Source organism: Clytia hemisphaerica, unplaced genomic scaffold (assembly GCF_902728285.1).
Source record: "Clytia hemisphaerica strain Z4C2 unplaced genomic scaffold, Clytia hemisphaerica genome assembly, whole genome shotgun sequence".
Classification (NCBI taxonomy): Eukaryota; Metazoa; Cnidaria; class Hydrozoa; order Leptothecata; family Clytiidae; genus Clytia; species Clytia hemisphaerica.
This window is the reverse complement of record NW_027104229.1, coordinates 206,511-223,403: the sequence shown is the minus strand read 5'-3', so window position 1 is coordinate 223,403 and position 16,893 is coordinate 206,511. Positions and strand designations below refer to the sequence as shown.

At 36.2% G+C, this 16,893-nt stretch overlaps 1 protein-coding gene across 1 annotated transcript; it reads left to right on the top strand.

Annotated features, from left to right (window-relative positions):
• Positions 1 to 6,315: 6,315 nt before the first annotated feature.
• LOC136815875 (nuclear factor NF-kappa-B p105 subunit-like) lies at positions 6,316 to 16,893 on the top strand. The gene is made up of 12 exons (XM_067072322.1): positions 6,316 to 6,360; positions 9,706 to 9,827; positions 10,045 to 10,076; positions 11,003 to 11,101; positions 12,093 to 12,241; positions 12,605 to 12,819; positions 13,185 to 13,346; positions 13,816 to 13,917; positions 14,275 to 14,322; positions 14,744 to 14,796; positions 15,065 to 15,206; positions 16,271 to 16,893. Exons 2-12 carry the CDS (start codon positions 9,725 to 9,727, stop codon positions 16,597 to 16,599), a joined length of 1,434 nt encoding a protein of 477 aa, XP_066928423.1. The 5' UTR covers positions 6,316 to 6,360; positions 9,706 to 9,724; the 3' UTR covers positions 16,600 to 16,893.

The following is a 16,893-nucleotide window of genomic DNA, read 5'->3' as shown; positions in this document are numbered from 1 at the left end:
CAGTTTTCAGCCAGAAAAGAACAAATACCCATAAATCATTATACAAAGTTAGTTACTTTTAAAACGAGGTGCCAAAATCCCGACTTTCGAAAGTCCTTTTTGGTCGACCCACCACGCTACTTGCTTCTGTGGCTCTAGATGATGTCAAAGATACCACCCATCAAGGCCTCTGTCTTATTTGAATAGACCTTTTCATAAATTACGTCACGAACATCACTTGCCTCGTTTTCAAACAATCACTATGGTGATTATGTCCCTTGAGACATTAAATGATTTTTTTATGAAAAGAAAGTAGTTTAAATAAAATCCGCTGGGAGTTAATCACCATGGCAATAATTTCAAAACGAGGCAAGTGATGTTCGTGACGTAATTTATGAAAAGGTTTATCATAATTGCTACTAGAACTAGAATGTTGTACTTCAATGCTCCATTGCAATATTTCATCAAAAGAAATTCTATTTTCAATTCTCAAGAGACGAAAAATACACAGTTGTCACAGTTTGACAACTTTGCTTCAGAGTGTATCTCACGTTTATCGAAATTAGCCGTAGATACTGTAAGCTTCTGCTCATCCGCTAGCGAGGTATATAGGAACGATAGGAAGTATATCTATAGAGGTTTGCGATTCAAACTATAGGTTTGTACATAGGGTCTGTGTACAGACAACCGCTTCGCAAGAGCTTTAAAAGTTTAAAGTGACGTCAAAATTTCGGTATTCAGTACAGTATACCATATACCGACTCGACTCGTAGGGTATCTTTTTGGGGGAAATCGGGAAAAAGGGGTACCTTTCTCGAATTTTTCTGTCGGTCCTTTGGGGCTCGAGACAACGAGTGTCAAACTGTATATCCATTTTTAAAGTTATTCGTAACGTGAATTGTTTGCCACGAAAATTTATCCGACCAAAGTAGGGATTACATACTTCTTATTTTTTAAAAGACTTCGTTTTGTTCTTTGAGTTGGAGTAGGTATATTATTATTTTTATATCGTTCTAAGCAATAGGTCTATTGATCCAATCCCCAAAGAAACTGATAGAAACTATTCTTTGAAAGCGTCGTCACAACAAAGATAACTGGGAGGTACGAAGCTAAGTAGAGGATTTTTACCGCCCAGAAATATTACATAGCATAAAAACTCGAGATTTGACTGTGTTTTATTCTCTTTTTCACGGGAAGAAGAACAACTGTAAATACAATCAGGGACAAAATACTTGGCACAAAAGGGAAATTCACCGGGGTGTTTTGAAACCACAATCGATTTGTAAGTGATCTAAAGTAGGTTCGAAGGGTAGAGTTTTAACTCTGAGTTTTAACGCTAGACTTAAAACTTGAGGATCCAAAAGTTCAAAAATGGTCCAGTAGGGCTTGAAATATAGCCTAGAAACCAATAAATCCTCCCAGAGTTGGAACAGTAATTGATATGAGGCATGACAAGAGCGTTGGTTAATAGCCTTTTAGTATCATCTGTTAAAAGGGATGAAATCCGCGTTTTATCCTGTTTAAGGCAAGATAAGCTTTGCTTCAGACCCTTTTAGCCTGTTCATCCCAGGTCATGCTCTCGTAAAAGACGACACCAAGATATCTCGCCTCCTTTTTAGAGTCTATAGCATCACCTAGAAATATGAGAGATAGAACAGACTTGCATTCCTCAACTTTCTTGGATCTACCGAAGAAGATGATTTCAGTTTTAGAGGTGTTAACTGAGAGTTTACATCCATAGGACCACTGACCAAGATCTGAGAGTTGACGCATCAGACCAGAGCGTAATAAGTCAAGGTCGTCAGCACTCTTGATGATTATTGTGTCGTCAGCATAGGGATGGTAAAAAGTGCCAGCGTTAATGCAATCTCCTATATCATTGATATACAGCAAGAACAGAAGAGGTCCTAGTACTGATCCTTGGGGAACACCAAAAGGATTTTCTTTCGATAAATCAGACATGGTGTTTTCAATAAGGGTGCACTGGAGTCTGTCACTAAGATACGATTGAAACCATTCATAAGGGAGACATCCCGAAATCCGTAACAGAAAAGCTTCTTTAGCTTAGGAGTATTTGGTGGTTTACAGTGTCAAAAGCCTTTTTGAGATCAACGAGTACAGCTCCAACATATTTACCTTTTCCTAACTCTTTAAGGATAAAATCTGAAACGCAAATGACAGCAGTGTCGGTAGAACAACCGTGTCTGAACTGAAGCCACTTTGCGATGACGAAAGTATCTTAGACGAATCTAGAAAATCAGAGACCTGGTAATGCACAACTTTTTCAAACACTTTCATATCGATAGGTAGTATAGAAATTGGACGATAGTTGCTAACATCATACGTATCGCCCTTCTTAAAGACTGGTGTCACCCTTTTTTTCTTCCATGATTTAGGAACACAGCCAGAAGACAAAGAAAGGTTAAAAAGATGAGTTAGATAAAAAGAAAGAATTGGCGAGCCAGCTTTGAGTGCCCGCGGCGGGATACCATCCAGACCTGTTGCCTTATTGTTATCAAGCTGAGAAACAATCTTTTGAACAACCGGAACAACAGACAAGTTAACCCTATTAGCCCCAAGCTTTTTTGACTTTTGTATCCCCAGGGGGGGGGGGTAGAATCTACCACCCTCGATTATTTTCGATCTAGAAGAGCTATGGCCATGAAATTTGGTACAGATGTTCTCCATCATGATACAATTTTCTAGGAAGAAAAAAAAATTGATGACGTCATGCAAAAACTGATGACGTCATCACAAAATTTCGACCTTTCGGAAAAAAGCCCCAATATATGGTTTACAAAAATATCTATTACAGTTGAACCAATAAAGATATTTCAATTCTGTTTGAAGATTCTGAAAGGTAAAAGAATGTTCTTTAACATAATTGCCGGTTTTGCAATTTCCATGAAGAGTTTTTCTTAAAATCTATGCTGAAGATGAGTAAAATTTTCAAAATTTGATGACGTCATAAATGATGACGTCATCATTTTCAAAAATTTTCTTTAGATTTTTTAAATTTGTATTATTAATGCCTATCACGTGTCAAAATTTGAAAATGCTTGAATAAATAGTTTAGAAGTTATCAGCACTTTAAAATTTTGAGTTTTAAGTGATTTTAGCTGGGTTTTATGTCATGTTTCACAATAAAGTCATAAAACCTGATCTGGACAACCTATGACCCTAAAATTTTGCACAAGTACTCTTAAGATTTTATTAAAAGTCAGAAAGTTTCAAGTCGTTTAAAAAATTTTTCTTGGAGATATAAACAAAAGAACTCCAGCGTGGTAGATTCTACCCCCCCCTGGGGCTAATAGGGTTAACTTTAGAGAAATTGAACTGGTTTTGATTGGTCGAAGTTGTGATGTGTGAAAGTTTCGTTTTGGAATCAAAGGACTCAGCAAAATTTGTTGAAAATTGTAGCCATTTCTTTTCTGTCAGTGACCTCGACCTCGTCTTTTTTGAGAGAATTGGGCGATGTGTTGATATTTTTGCCATTTGGAGCAATCTCATTTAAGGTTTTCCATAGTCTGATTCGCAGACCTATACTTCCTATAGTTTCTATAAGAAACTATTTTCGCTAGAGGATGAGCAGAAGCCTAGGTTTTCCATAGTTTGCGAGAGTTAGTTTAGTCTGAATCGCAGACCTCTACAAAACCCCTGGTAGTATAGGTCTGCTTAATGATCTACCAACCGCTTTCCGATTCGGTTTTTTTTAATTCGATGTATTTTACAGAATCTTAGCGAGTAAATAATTTGACTGACATTGATGTGCGCGCAAAGACGACCGTTTCGAACGTTTTCAATAGAATGTTTACATTCGAAATTCGAATCCCAGACCAGAAAAACAAAACAGAAAGAAAGATAAAAAACAATTTGATGCGCGCATTTTGTACAGTCTGTAGATTTATTTTTAACTTTTGCTTTTATACGATATCTGGTCTGTAAATTTATCAAAACGTTTCCTTCATCTCTTCGGTCGAAGCTCAAAAATACAAATATGAACAAAAAAGTGAAAGAAAACAACCAAAAACACTCCAATCTCTTCAAAAGGATTGAAGCTAAGTACATGAAAAAGATAAACACAAAGGCCACACAGTATCGAAAAGTGGAATGCCAAAGCTGAAGAAGTTTGAAGTTTTTTGTTTGTTTTAACATTTAACAAGGGAACAACAACACTCCCTTTTGTAGAATCATAAAGAAGTAATGTCAGAAATATTCAATATAACCCCCAAAATGTACTGTATATACATAAACTAAAATACCTTGAAATAATCTGCAACATATCTGTAGAACTGACAAAACAATTATCTGGAGCCAAAGTGATCAAAGAATCCAGTGTGGTAAAAAATATATACACTTGTATGAGTCCAAATTCAAGCATCAAAATGTAGTTTTATGAAGCAAAATTTTGTTGGTGCACAGAGAAGATACATCAGGGCACTTAAATTCAATAAATTTAATTTCTAATCTTTTACAAAATCTCCACATTAAACAAGAAAGGAGGAAGAAAAAGAAGCAAACTTCCTTCCGCCTACTTTTTTTTCGAAATCCAAATATATTTTCCAATCTATGATTCGGTGCCTCACAGAAAATGTAAACATTACGTAATGTTATATTTGTATAACTCGCCAGCTAAAAATGTCTTTAGCCGTATATCGGCTAAAGGCGGCAAATCTCTGGACAAAGGAAATATCGCTTATTAAGCATCCTCTATAAGGAGCACGAATCCGTTAGTGGATGCCAGCAGCCTAGAGTATCAGGGGGGATCGGGGTCAAAAATCCGGAGCATCGAGGCCGTCATACAATTTCATAGAGGTCGTCATATGTTTCCTAGAGGTCGTGGTTGAAAACATAGAGGTCGTCGTGGAAAACGTCGAGGTCGTCGTTGAAGTATGGAGGTCGTCGTTGAAATATTGTCAAATTTTATACTTACTTATCTGGTCCTCCTTTTATATTATTAAGTCTGTAAAATAAAGACTAATAAATTGAGCGGATTGAAAGATCTAAAATTAAACGAAGTTCTCACGGTTCTCATATATCATATCGGTAGTCCGGATAAAGCATAGAGGTCGTCGTCCAACCATAGAGGTCATCATCCAACCATAGAGCTCGTCGTCGTCCAACCTAAGAGGGCGTCGTCCAACCATTAAAGGTTGTCGTCGTTCAACCGTAGAGGGTGTCGTGCAACCGTAGAGGATGTCGTCCAACCACAGAGGTCGTCGTCCAACCGTTTTCGAAAATGAATTTATGTGACACTATTTTACTATTTTTGCATTATTATGATACTATTTTTATCACCATTTGTTACTAAGTTTATGCAAAATCCGTGTTTCTTATTCATTGAAGATAGAGTAAAAATTTTCTTGCTATATAGAAAACTTTAGAAAAGGGGTATTTGACCATTTTTTATAAGTGAGTTTGAAAAAAGAACAAAATTTCGCGAATTTGAAGGACTGTCGTTTTCCTGACATCTACTTTGCTTGGTCGCCATTTGTGATTTAAAAGTCCAGCTTTATGATGGCATATTTTTCCGGAATAACCAGACCAGGAAACCGGGAAACCAGGGATGAAATAAAGACGACGACCGTTTGGACGACGACCTCTATATGATGGGGCCTCTATGGTTGGACGATGACGCCTATGTTATGCTAGACGGAAATTTTGTCATCTTCCAGACCTTCGTTTATTTTCCAGACCTTAATGTTATAAATCAAAGACCAGATCTTAAAATGTTGAATTTTACACTACGACCCACTACGACCTCTATAGTCCGCTCACGACCTCTTTGTAATAGACGACGACATCGATGATTTCTACGGCGACCTCTATGAATTGAACGACGGCCTCCGTGCTTCGGATTTTTGACCCCGACCCCCCTTGATACTAGAGTTAGTTCTGTTTTCAGTAAGCGTTCGCTGATAATACTCCTGCTTCAATCGGTCTTTAAGCTTAATAACAGAGTTTCTTTTCTTTTTCCGGAATGTGCATGTGCTGTGACTGCACTTTTTTCCCTGGACTCTTCCCCCGTAACAACCCCTCCCCTCTCAAGCCTCGTGTGTATCCAATGTATCATCATATCATAGACGCACCATCTGGGTTGAAGAGCAAAAGAGGGGAAGTTTTGAAGTCACCAGAGGAGAAGCGCAGCAGTCAGCAACTTTCGATTTCATCCAGTTTTGTCTTAACCTTCCAAACTTTGTTATGGACGCTCGATTCAATACGAAAGAGTAAGCGAGACAAATCTCGGGTATTTCCCGACGCCATTATGGAAAATTCTGAAATCGAAAGGGAATTTTCTTGACGAACACGGTCTTTTTTCTCAGTTCGCAGAAAGGAGTTGACTGGGAAAAACATTTTGGAAGAAGGGGAAATGTAAACTGGGTAAATTTTTATTTTGCAATCTTTGGTCATAGTATGAAATTTGTTATCATATTTAAAATGTTAACATTTATCAAGTGCAGATAGATTATGACGATCAGGATGTTTGTTGACATTGTTTGGTATCATAATTTTTGTCTTTGTCAGTTTGTTCTTGACTAAAGTCTAAAAAGGGGTGGCTCCAAGTTTTGCTGTCTACTTTGCTGGTAATTTGTGAAAGTGAACTAGTGAAAGTATGATTATTTACTGTCATTTTGCAGAGGATTCCCTTTCCTGCACTAAGATTCAACTGCCACTTTTCTACTGGAAAAAGATCAGAACTCTGTCTGAGTTGAAAAAATTGAGTTAGGCTGTTTTGTGAGTAAAAACACAAGATTTTAGAAGAAAACCCTTTCTAATCTCATGCCGGCCATCACACGCTATCCTGGGAAAATAGCCGAAAAATCTCGGAAAGGTCAGGAGAATCTCAGTGTGGGAAAGGGAATATTTAGCAAAACGACAGTAATAATTTACGACAGTAATAATTTAGCTAAATAGACTTTTGATAAAAGTAAAATAATTATCTTAGTGGTGTTAAGCTGGGTTTTCTTCTGGAAAAATGTTCAAATTCATAAAAAGAGACACACAAAATTTTATAGTCATTTGGGAGATAAGGATAGCAAATTACTCCAGCCAGTACTACAGTACAAACAGGATTATCTTGGTACCTTAGTTAGTAACAGTTGTGTTGTAAAAGACAAATCAAATGACGTTCCGTCAACTGCTCTGACTCTTGGGACTATCTGACGAAACATGGGACGGCAATTCGGCCACCATTTCATCGAACCTCCAAAGTCATTTGATTTGAGTTAATGAACGGCATATAAAAAAATACACGCTTTCTTTTTCGTACCGAGTAGGCTTTTAAATCGAAATATTAAAAAAATCAGAACACACAAATGTCTGAAACAAAGAGACCATTTTGGCGGCAAAACGATGGAGCATTTGACGTCACTCGTGCGGCACACACTCGTTATTTGTTAATCCCATCAGGCGATAGGCGGCGGGCGTTCGCTAATTCTCCAACTCGGGATACCTAAGGCACTCCCCGATGGTCGCATGAGGTTCCGCCCCTTAACGTAAATGTTTTTTAGGTTTTTTCGAAGCATTTCGATATAGAAAATAAGATGGGGCATGGTCAGATGGTCCCATTTTTGCTGAAAAATCGAAAAAAATTTCGAAAAAAACCTAATTTTTCAGCCAATTTTCATGATTTTGATTGTTAGAAGAAAGCTTTTGACTTCAAATTTTCACTAAAGGTGTATAACAATAAAAAGAAGCGATCCAGGAAAAAAAATAATTTTTTTTGCTGACGTCAGCAAATTTTGTAAAATTCCGTTTTAGCTAAAATATGCTGACGTCATCAAATAATTTTAAATTTTTTTCCTGGATCCTTTATTTTAAGCGTCCGGTCATTTTGAATGAAAACAAAAAAGTTAAAAAGGGCGTGCTACCAGTGAAAGTTATCGTGACATGTTATGACAGAAAGTATGATTGATAAACTTGGTGGAGTTATCAAAACAAATTTGTTGCCAAAGAGATTTAACAGTAAGTGAAAATACAGGCCAGATATCAACAGTCCCATGTTGGATGAATCAATTACCAATCGTCCCAAGTTCAGTTGACGGTTATCATTATATAAAACCTCCAAAATTTGGATAGTTGCTGTAGTATTAGCCACTTTTTTCCCTTTTGGTGCTTTTGATTGTTTAAGTATATATATAGACCTTTTGCTAGACACAATGTCATGAAATAATAGGAAGGTCAGAATCACTGATTGAATTTTTTTTTTGCCCTCTGGCTGCTAACCAAGGAATTATACATATCCATGACACCCACGGGGCAGTTAGTGTTAAACTTTGAGAGATTGGCCTTGGTTTCCAGCAGCTTACTTGAACGAATTGGGTGCTCTACTTGGACGAATTGGGTGCTGGGTATGTGGGAGCCATTTAAACCCTCAAAAGTCTCTCAAAGGGTTACAAAAACGTTAAATTAGTAATAATGAGTCTCTGAAATAGTCCCAAAATTACGAAATATTAAAAATTGACTCCCTCAAAGGGTCACAAAATCTGGTAAAATTGGAAATTCAGTCTCTCAGGTGAGTTAAGGCAAGTTCCAAACATATTTTGCGTGACGCGCACCGCTTCCCATTGTTCCTTAACTTTCGTATATAGCTCAAAATAAGCGTATTAAGGAGAGGATTTTGGAAAGTGCTGGGCCGAAAATTTAAATTAAAAAATTTGGTGTTATTTGTAGCAATAAAATTGAAGTTATTACTGTTTTTAAATATGACGTCATTTAACTTGTCTTTTTGACGTGTTTTTTTGACGTATTTCCTAACGTAAAAATCAGTTTTTGGCCGATATCTTGAGATTGCCTTAATTTAAATTTTCGGCCCAGCACTTTCCGAAATCCTCTCCTTAATCAGGGGGGGGCACGCAGTTACTACAAGACAGTATGACACTTACTACCGTGGTGGTACTGTATTCAGAAGTTATGAAAACAGTTACTACACAGTGTAGTAACTGCTGTTTGGGGGTGGTGCCAAACACTAAAACTAACACTTTTGGTGTAGTAAGTGCTTATATTTTAATTCTTTTAAAGAACTTTCAAAATTTTTCACAAAAAATGAATTTTTTTCTTTGTTAAAAAAAATATTTTTGTTATAAATGGACGAAAAAAAATTTGAAATTTTTCTCAGACCCAACTTTGAAATTATGCTTTCCCTAATTATCATTAAAATGTTCTCAACAGCTGTTAACCAAGTAAATTAAAAGAAAATCTAGCACAAAAATGGCTTTAGGTTGAAAAATAATCGCAATTTAGGTTAATTTCGAGCATGTTTTTGATGATATCACTCAAAAACAGGGGTGGTACCTGGAAATCTTTTCTGAAAACAGTTACTACCAAGGTGTAGTAACTGCAAAGGGTGGTGGTCCTGAAAAAAGTGTTGAAAAAGCACTTACTACACATCATGTCTTGTAGTAACTGCGTGCCCCCCCTGCCTTAATACGCTTCTTTTGAGCTATATACAAAAGTTAAGGAACAATGGGAAGCGGTGCGCGTCACGCAAAATATGTTTGGAACTTGCCTTAACTCACCTGAGCTCTAAAAGGATCAATTTTTCAAACTTTACCTTGGACATACTTGTCACCTCGCAAACCTACTTCCTCCCTGGTTGCCAGGTCAAAAATGCTTTAGCGCATCACAAGACATCCCCTGTCAGATAAAGTTAAACTTTCAGAGTTTTAAACATGCACATTCACTTTGTGTATTGTTAGGTCTTTAATAAACATTTCTATTTCTTAGTTGAAAAAAAGAAAAGAAAATGAATTTGCCAGAAGTAACAAAGAATCCAATTTATGGAAGCTCCATGATTGGTGCAAGTTACCCGATGTCAATGTCTGTACCCTACCCATTTAAAGGAGCAGGTATTTATTATTCTTTTGTGGTAAAATCTCTTTGTCAAAGCTTCATTTTGTAAATTTCTTTTTCTGAACAGATTTATTTCGTTTAGAATCACTTTTACACTACTATACAAGAACCTTTTTTAGATAATTTATATTATCATGTGATTGTATTACATATATCATATATAATATATTCAATTTAAAAACTCATTAATTTTCACTTTATTTTTATTTATAGCAAGACTTGAAATTACAAGACAGCCAAAGAAGGTATATATTAGTCTACACAATAGACAGCTCCAGGCTTTTAGGCCTTGATCTTGGTCTATGGGCACTGTTATAGGCGGCCACTAGTAACCCCCACCGGACATTGCTTATTTAATAGGTTTAAACATAATAGACAACTTTCTCAAAAGATGTTTATCAATAGAGATTTCAAATAAAAGAATGTTTAAAACACAGCTGATTGGCTTAGGTTTCCAGGCTCTCTATTGTTTCATTAAAACCTCAAGTGCGCATGCGATTTATCCAGAGAATTTCAATATTCAAAACAAGAGCAGTGCTCATATCTCGAAGAGTAGGAGTTTTACGCTCGAAACGAAGGAAGATATGACGTAGCCTAGTATATATTAAACCTATCTTTTATAAAGAGACTATTTTTAAGAAAAAGCTTGATTTGGCCATCCATCGCCTAATTAGGCCATATTTTACACAAGAAAAAATCACTGTTCATCTCTGGTTTTCAAAGATGCGCATAAAAATAAATAAGTTTATTGTATTGGAACAATGAAAAAATAAAAACTTTTTGACCTTTTGAGCGCATCCAAAATACATAAAGGAAATGTATCAGTAAATTTAGCAAGCATCTTTGCATCTATAAAACCTGCATTTTACCAAAAATTCATCACGCAGATCTTCAATCAAAAATTAGCATGATTTTCCTTTCTCATATCCAAATTAGGCTATAAATTTTAGCCTAATTTTGATATCATATCTAAGTTAGGCCATAATCAGCCAGCATAGCCTAATTTGCAGATGTTGTGTCCCTGACTGTTGCTAAAAATTTAAGATTTAAGGCCTCAGCTAAACAAAGACCACATTACCTTTTGAAGTTTTTAAAAAGCGAATACCAGCTATCATTGATAGTTAGTTAATTGTGACTTAAATGCTTAAAAAAGAAACTTTTTGTTTTGTAGCGTGGATATCGTTTTCGCTATTTATCAGAAGGAAAGACCCATGGTATGCTTCCTGGAGAACCATCAGACAGCGGTGAAAAAGTATTCCCATCAGTGAGGGTATGTCAAAAATGATTATGACTGTTACATTTCTGTGCTTAATTGTAGGGGAGGGGGTTATTTTCCATGTTTCAATTTTTTCAACCCCAAAATCCTTTTATAATGACCCCCCCCCCATTTTATTTAATAAAGTGTCAAAACCTTCATTTTCCTAGGGAAATCCACTAAAATCACTCCAATATTACGTAATTATGTTATGACCATTTTATAACATTTCTTCCGAAGTTTCACCTCCTTTGCTTATTCTACTCCTCCGCTTATTCTACTCCCCTACAATTAAGCACAGAAGAGTATTTGGCTCACCAACACCATACTAATTTAACCCTATAGCTATAGTATCTGGTGGCCTTAAATGTGGACAAAAATTATTTTGGTTAAGAGTTTCGTGAGAAATCAAATGGGCTTTTCCTCTCAAATTTTCAGGAAAAATTGCTGATTTTAATTTTTCGATATTTTAGATTATGAAAGTATTTTCAATTTTGAATTTTGAATTTTGGTTTTATTGAAACCAGCTCGTCGAGGGCCTCATTTTGGTATAGGGGTGTCTACTGTGGAAGGTACCATGGTACTATAGGATAACAAAAAACCTTTGACCTTTCCATTTAAGTAAGATGGTCTAGTTACTTTTTACAATATAAGCTTTCATCAAAAAAATTGTCCAAACGTTAAGAATAACCCAAGACCTTATTTCTACCATCATTATTTTAAATTAGTGCCGGGTAGCTCAGTTGGTAGATCATTCGCCTTACAATATAAGGGCTGTTGGCTTGATTCGCGGTCACTCCAACTCATTGAATGAGTAGTTTAGATTGGATAATCTTATCTAGGTGGGAAGTTTCTGTGAGCTGAGAGTAGGTGGGGCGCTCCACCTCAGCATTCGATCTCCAATAATCTAGCGCAAATAGAAAAGGGGATAGACTTCCTCACTCCTGGCTCCGCCGACAGCCACCACATGAATAGCTTACTTACTTGATCATAATTGATTATTTAGATTGTGAACCATCTTGGAAATGCAAAAGTTGTGATGTATTTGGTGACTGAAGAAGATCCACAATTTATTCACCCACACACATTGTTGATCGATAAAATACCTGTTGGCGGATATCACATCTTTGACGTCAATGAAGATTTTGATGTGCAGTAAGTTTATTCTTTTTATAAGAACATAAGGGTTTGAGCTTAAAAAAAATTAGCAAAATTCTAAGAACTTGCAATTTACTAGAAAATTTCTTAGGAAGTTTCTTAGGGAATTAGAAAATAGAAAATAAGAGCACTTTAAGATTTTAGGCTCAGTTTCAATAAAGTTGAGAACATGCTAGATCCTATCTAAACTCGGTCCATGCGAAATTTCATGTTTAGTGGAATTACATATTAAAATTATATACCATTTGGTTCCACTTAATTTGGTCCATGGCGGGGAGGGGGCGTCAGGCTGTAATAAACACAATATTTGATTTTCAAACACACGTCCATGTAATGCAACAAATAATTCAATACCCATAGATTGAAAAATGTGGCAATTCAACACGTCAACAAGCAGGATTTGCCAACTAAAATGTTGGACCGACACTTACAGTCAAAATACATCAAAGAAGTATACTCAATGAATCAATATGGAGCTAACCCTAAAATTGACATCGACACTTTTGCCAGTAACCTTGCCGATAAAGCTAAAAAGCAACCTTTCTTTGACCACAGGACCAAGCAAGCGTTGACTGGTATGGAAGTATATAGTTTATAAGAACACATGATTTTATTTCATTGTTGAATAAAATCTGAACAACTTTATTTCCTTAGCTTGGTGAGGCTTTTTGAATTCGAGCTTCATATATAAAGCACCAAAAGCTATAGTGAACACATTTGCCAGCTTGTTTTTATTCGAGTTTTGAGCACAATCCATAGAACTTTTTCAGCCCTGAGATACCAAAGTCTATTTAACAGTGGTTAATGGTTCTTGCTCCACGGAAGACAATTTTGATAATAAAGTGCTCAAAGACTCCCTCAACGAGCCGATCTCATCGCAAAGGCTAAAACCACACTCAATTCTATCACAGATCGCTAACGCTACCTCATTTTTTCACAGGAGAAGAAGAAATTCAACTATCATTGGCCATGCGGAAGAAGCAGAAAGAGATCAACATGTCTTCGTGTCGGTTATGCTTCATTGCTTTCCTTCAAGACCCGGAGACGGGAAAATTCGACAAAATTCTCCAGCCCGTTCATTCTGATCTCATTATTGACGGCAGTAAGCTTATTCTTTATATTCCATTTTTTTCATCATTTGTTCTGGTTTAAGGTCATGGACTTTATGTGTATTAGGCTTAGGTCTTACAATCAACGCCTTCTTATTCGACGTTCATCTCTTTAATACTCTCTCTATCATTCGATAATATTGCAAGCCAACGTTAACAAGAAATTCTGAATAAAAATGACGCTCTACTATTCGTTGCGTTCCCTTAATTGATGAAAATCCATCTCCCCTTGAAAATCGAATTGGAGAACGTCAAGTGTCAATTTATTTTTGGATAAGGAATAAACTTTGCCTTCTTGTTAGGTAACGGTCTTCAATATTCTGCTGTTCCAATGTTTTACATTTAATTGAAGGATTTAATGTTTCGATTTTATTCTAAAATACTAATAGTGAAAGATAATAAAGATTATTTTCGTGCAGTAAAAGCAGCCCTAACAATTTTCTTTTTATTTCACGTTTGTAGAGAAGAAAGAAGGTGCGCCACTGAAAATCATTCGTGTTAGTCACGTGGCTGGTAGCGTAGAGGGTGGCAAAGAAGTCTGGTTGCTAAGCGATAAAATTGATGGTATGACTCAATTTTATTGTTTTCTTCTTCATTTTCAAATTTGAAAAATATTTTTCAAAGATTGAAAATCTTTTTTGAATTTGAAAAAAGAATTTTACCCCAAAATCCTAATTTTCTTACAGCTAGTACGCAAAATTTGCATACCACCTGCTTTGCACTTTGCACCGGATGTTAACTGCACTTTGCCGATTTTTAAATAAAATAGACCACCGCCCTGCACCGCCACATTTAAATCGTACGTAAATCTCTGTGGAAAGTTTTTCTTTGTTCAGTGTCATTGGTTAGACATTTTATGTAGATCGACTCTTTCGTAGTATATAACTCTCTTAAATATTTCTTGTTTTTCTTTTTATCTAGCTGAGGATACAGAAGTGTATTTTTGGGAGAGAAGTCAAGACAAACAAGGTATTTATGTGTGCGAATACTGCTTTAATTAAGAAAATACCCTATACTAAAAAATGGTGGAACCCAAATGCAATTAAACCCAAATGCAATCAAACCCAACTCCGAAGCTTAATCAAATGACTTCCAATTGTTTGGTTCGCAATCATATTTCCAAATCATTGAATGTGCTTACCGCACTGAGAACATTGCAGTGCTATCCAAGTTTCAGGCTTTTTTGACGATAATTATTTCATATTATTTAAGTGAATGTTTTTTTTTTGGTTAAAGATAATAAAATATGATGTCGAAAAGGAAGGCGCACCTCTTATGTTGAAAAAGCATCATTAACAAAAGGATTTCTCCAAATTTGTGCTCTTGCAGCGCAGTAGAAAATTATCTTTTCTTCTCATTTGCGTTCGATGATGTCCTTTTTAATCTTTAGAAATGTTTTGGGAAGGTTTCGGCGAATTTAACAAAACTGACGTTTACAAACAAGTAAGTACTTCTATTAAAAGATGTGTTTCTCAAGTTTTCCTTTTATCCCTTTCCGAGTCTTTTCCTGTGAAAATTCATATCACGAAATGCAACTTTTTCATGGCGATATGTCTTAACCCTTGGTAAATTGAACGTTTTATGCAAAATATTTGTCGTCGTGACAGCGAGTATAAAATCTGTTTCAAAAATTATTGACAATCCGTATTTTTTCAAACATTCCTCTTGAGAGAAAAGGATAAATCTAAAATCTTTTCGTTTATTTACCAAGGCATTAATAGTGTTCAAGATTCCACCATATTGCAATCAAAATATCGATCAACCGAGGACGGTCAACCTTCAGTTACGCCGGAAGAAGGATCGAAATTGTGTATCTGATGTTCATCACTTCAGCTACAAACCGAAACATTACGGTGAGTTTTTTTGCTTCCACGCGATTCATGCAGATGAGGAGATGGAGTTTTAATAAGATAGTTTAATATTGGGTCATTTGAAGTAATAAAAATGACTCGTTCTTTAGAAAAAGTAACAAATTTTTTTTATTACTGGTTAACGACCAACCAAATCAAATAAGAGCTTGTAAAAACCCTATCTCGTCCTGATTCACGATATACATGACGTTATGTTTTATACAGAAACACCCTGGTTTTTGCCAGTAGTCGCAAATTTAAATTTGAGAAATTGTTGAAGTTGTTCGAAATTTGCCATTTCTGTCAAAAACCAGGGTGTTTCTGTAGAGAAAATTGTGTCACGAATATCATGAATAAGCTTTACCCAACGTACGTTCGAAAATGACTAATATCTGAGCGTTAATAATTTTTGTTGAATATTAAAAACAATTCCGTTTAATATTATACCGGTGTGGTTTTTAAAAAATCAACGCTGTGCTAAATTTCAGTAGATTTCTCCCAGAAAACATAAAACAATGAAAATAGTACTATAGTATGTAAAAGTTTTACTCTATGGAAAGCAAATGCAAAAAAAAAATCATATTCTTCCGGTTGTCAGGCATCACGGTTGAATGTTTATATATGAAACAATTTAAAGGGGAGAAGGGGTTACCCTTGAAAATCACAACGTACTTTTCGTTGCAACTTTCAATTGTTATTAGGCTAATAGTTGTGGACACATTGAGTTTAAAGCCCAAAGGGGTAGAGTAGAATCTCTACCTTTTCCAGGCAAGAAAAAGTGAAGCGTTATTTATAGTGATTTATTTCGCGCCTAGAACGCACCGCAACCATGATGACGGATTGTATCTAGCGGTTCCTATGTTTTTGAGGACTACATGTTTTGAAATTTAGCGATACATTTTACTTTCAATCCGGCGTTTGTGTGAAAACCACGCGTGGGCGTTCTGGATGGGAAATTAAGTAGGTTCATTTCCCATCCAAAGGTTACTACTCTAGACCCTTCGTGTCTTTAAACTCAATGTATGGACGTATGAAGCGTGTTTCAAATGTTTCCATTCTTTTCTTAGATCGATACGGGCTACGTGAAAAGCGACGTAAAAATCTACCACCCGAAATTTACGAATCGACGCCGCCCATAAAACGCCAACACATGGACTACGCGGCCGATTCACCGCCAGCCTCTACTGCATCAAAATATCAACCTTACGATTCTGCTCACATAAACAATCCAACGCTAAGTGACATTGTTATGCCGCAAGGTAGAAACGAATACAGAGCTATAGTGGATGCTTCGACTCGGCACTCTCCCGCCGTACCGACGACGTTTAACGGTCCCCTTGATAATTATCGTAAAAACCATCATTCGTCTAAGGAATCCGATACTGATGAGAACTAATACTTTTAGACGTTTTGCATTTTGATATGGACGAAATAAAACTCGAAAAGAATCTGGATTGTTCGATCTTAAAAGCACTCTTTACACCTGTCATTCCTAAAGGGCTTCTTACACTTTACTGTTCCATGTAGCTTAAGCGGTAAGAGTTGACGAAACGTACGAAAGTGACGTACGAAAGTGAGCAAAATTTAGCGTTGAAATCCGGTGATGCTAAAAACGCTCGAGGAACAAAACATTTTGTGATTGTTCTTTGTGGTTCAATTCGGTTTTTTTGGTACGAATTTAATGTTGATG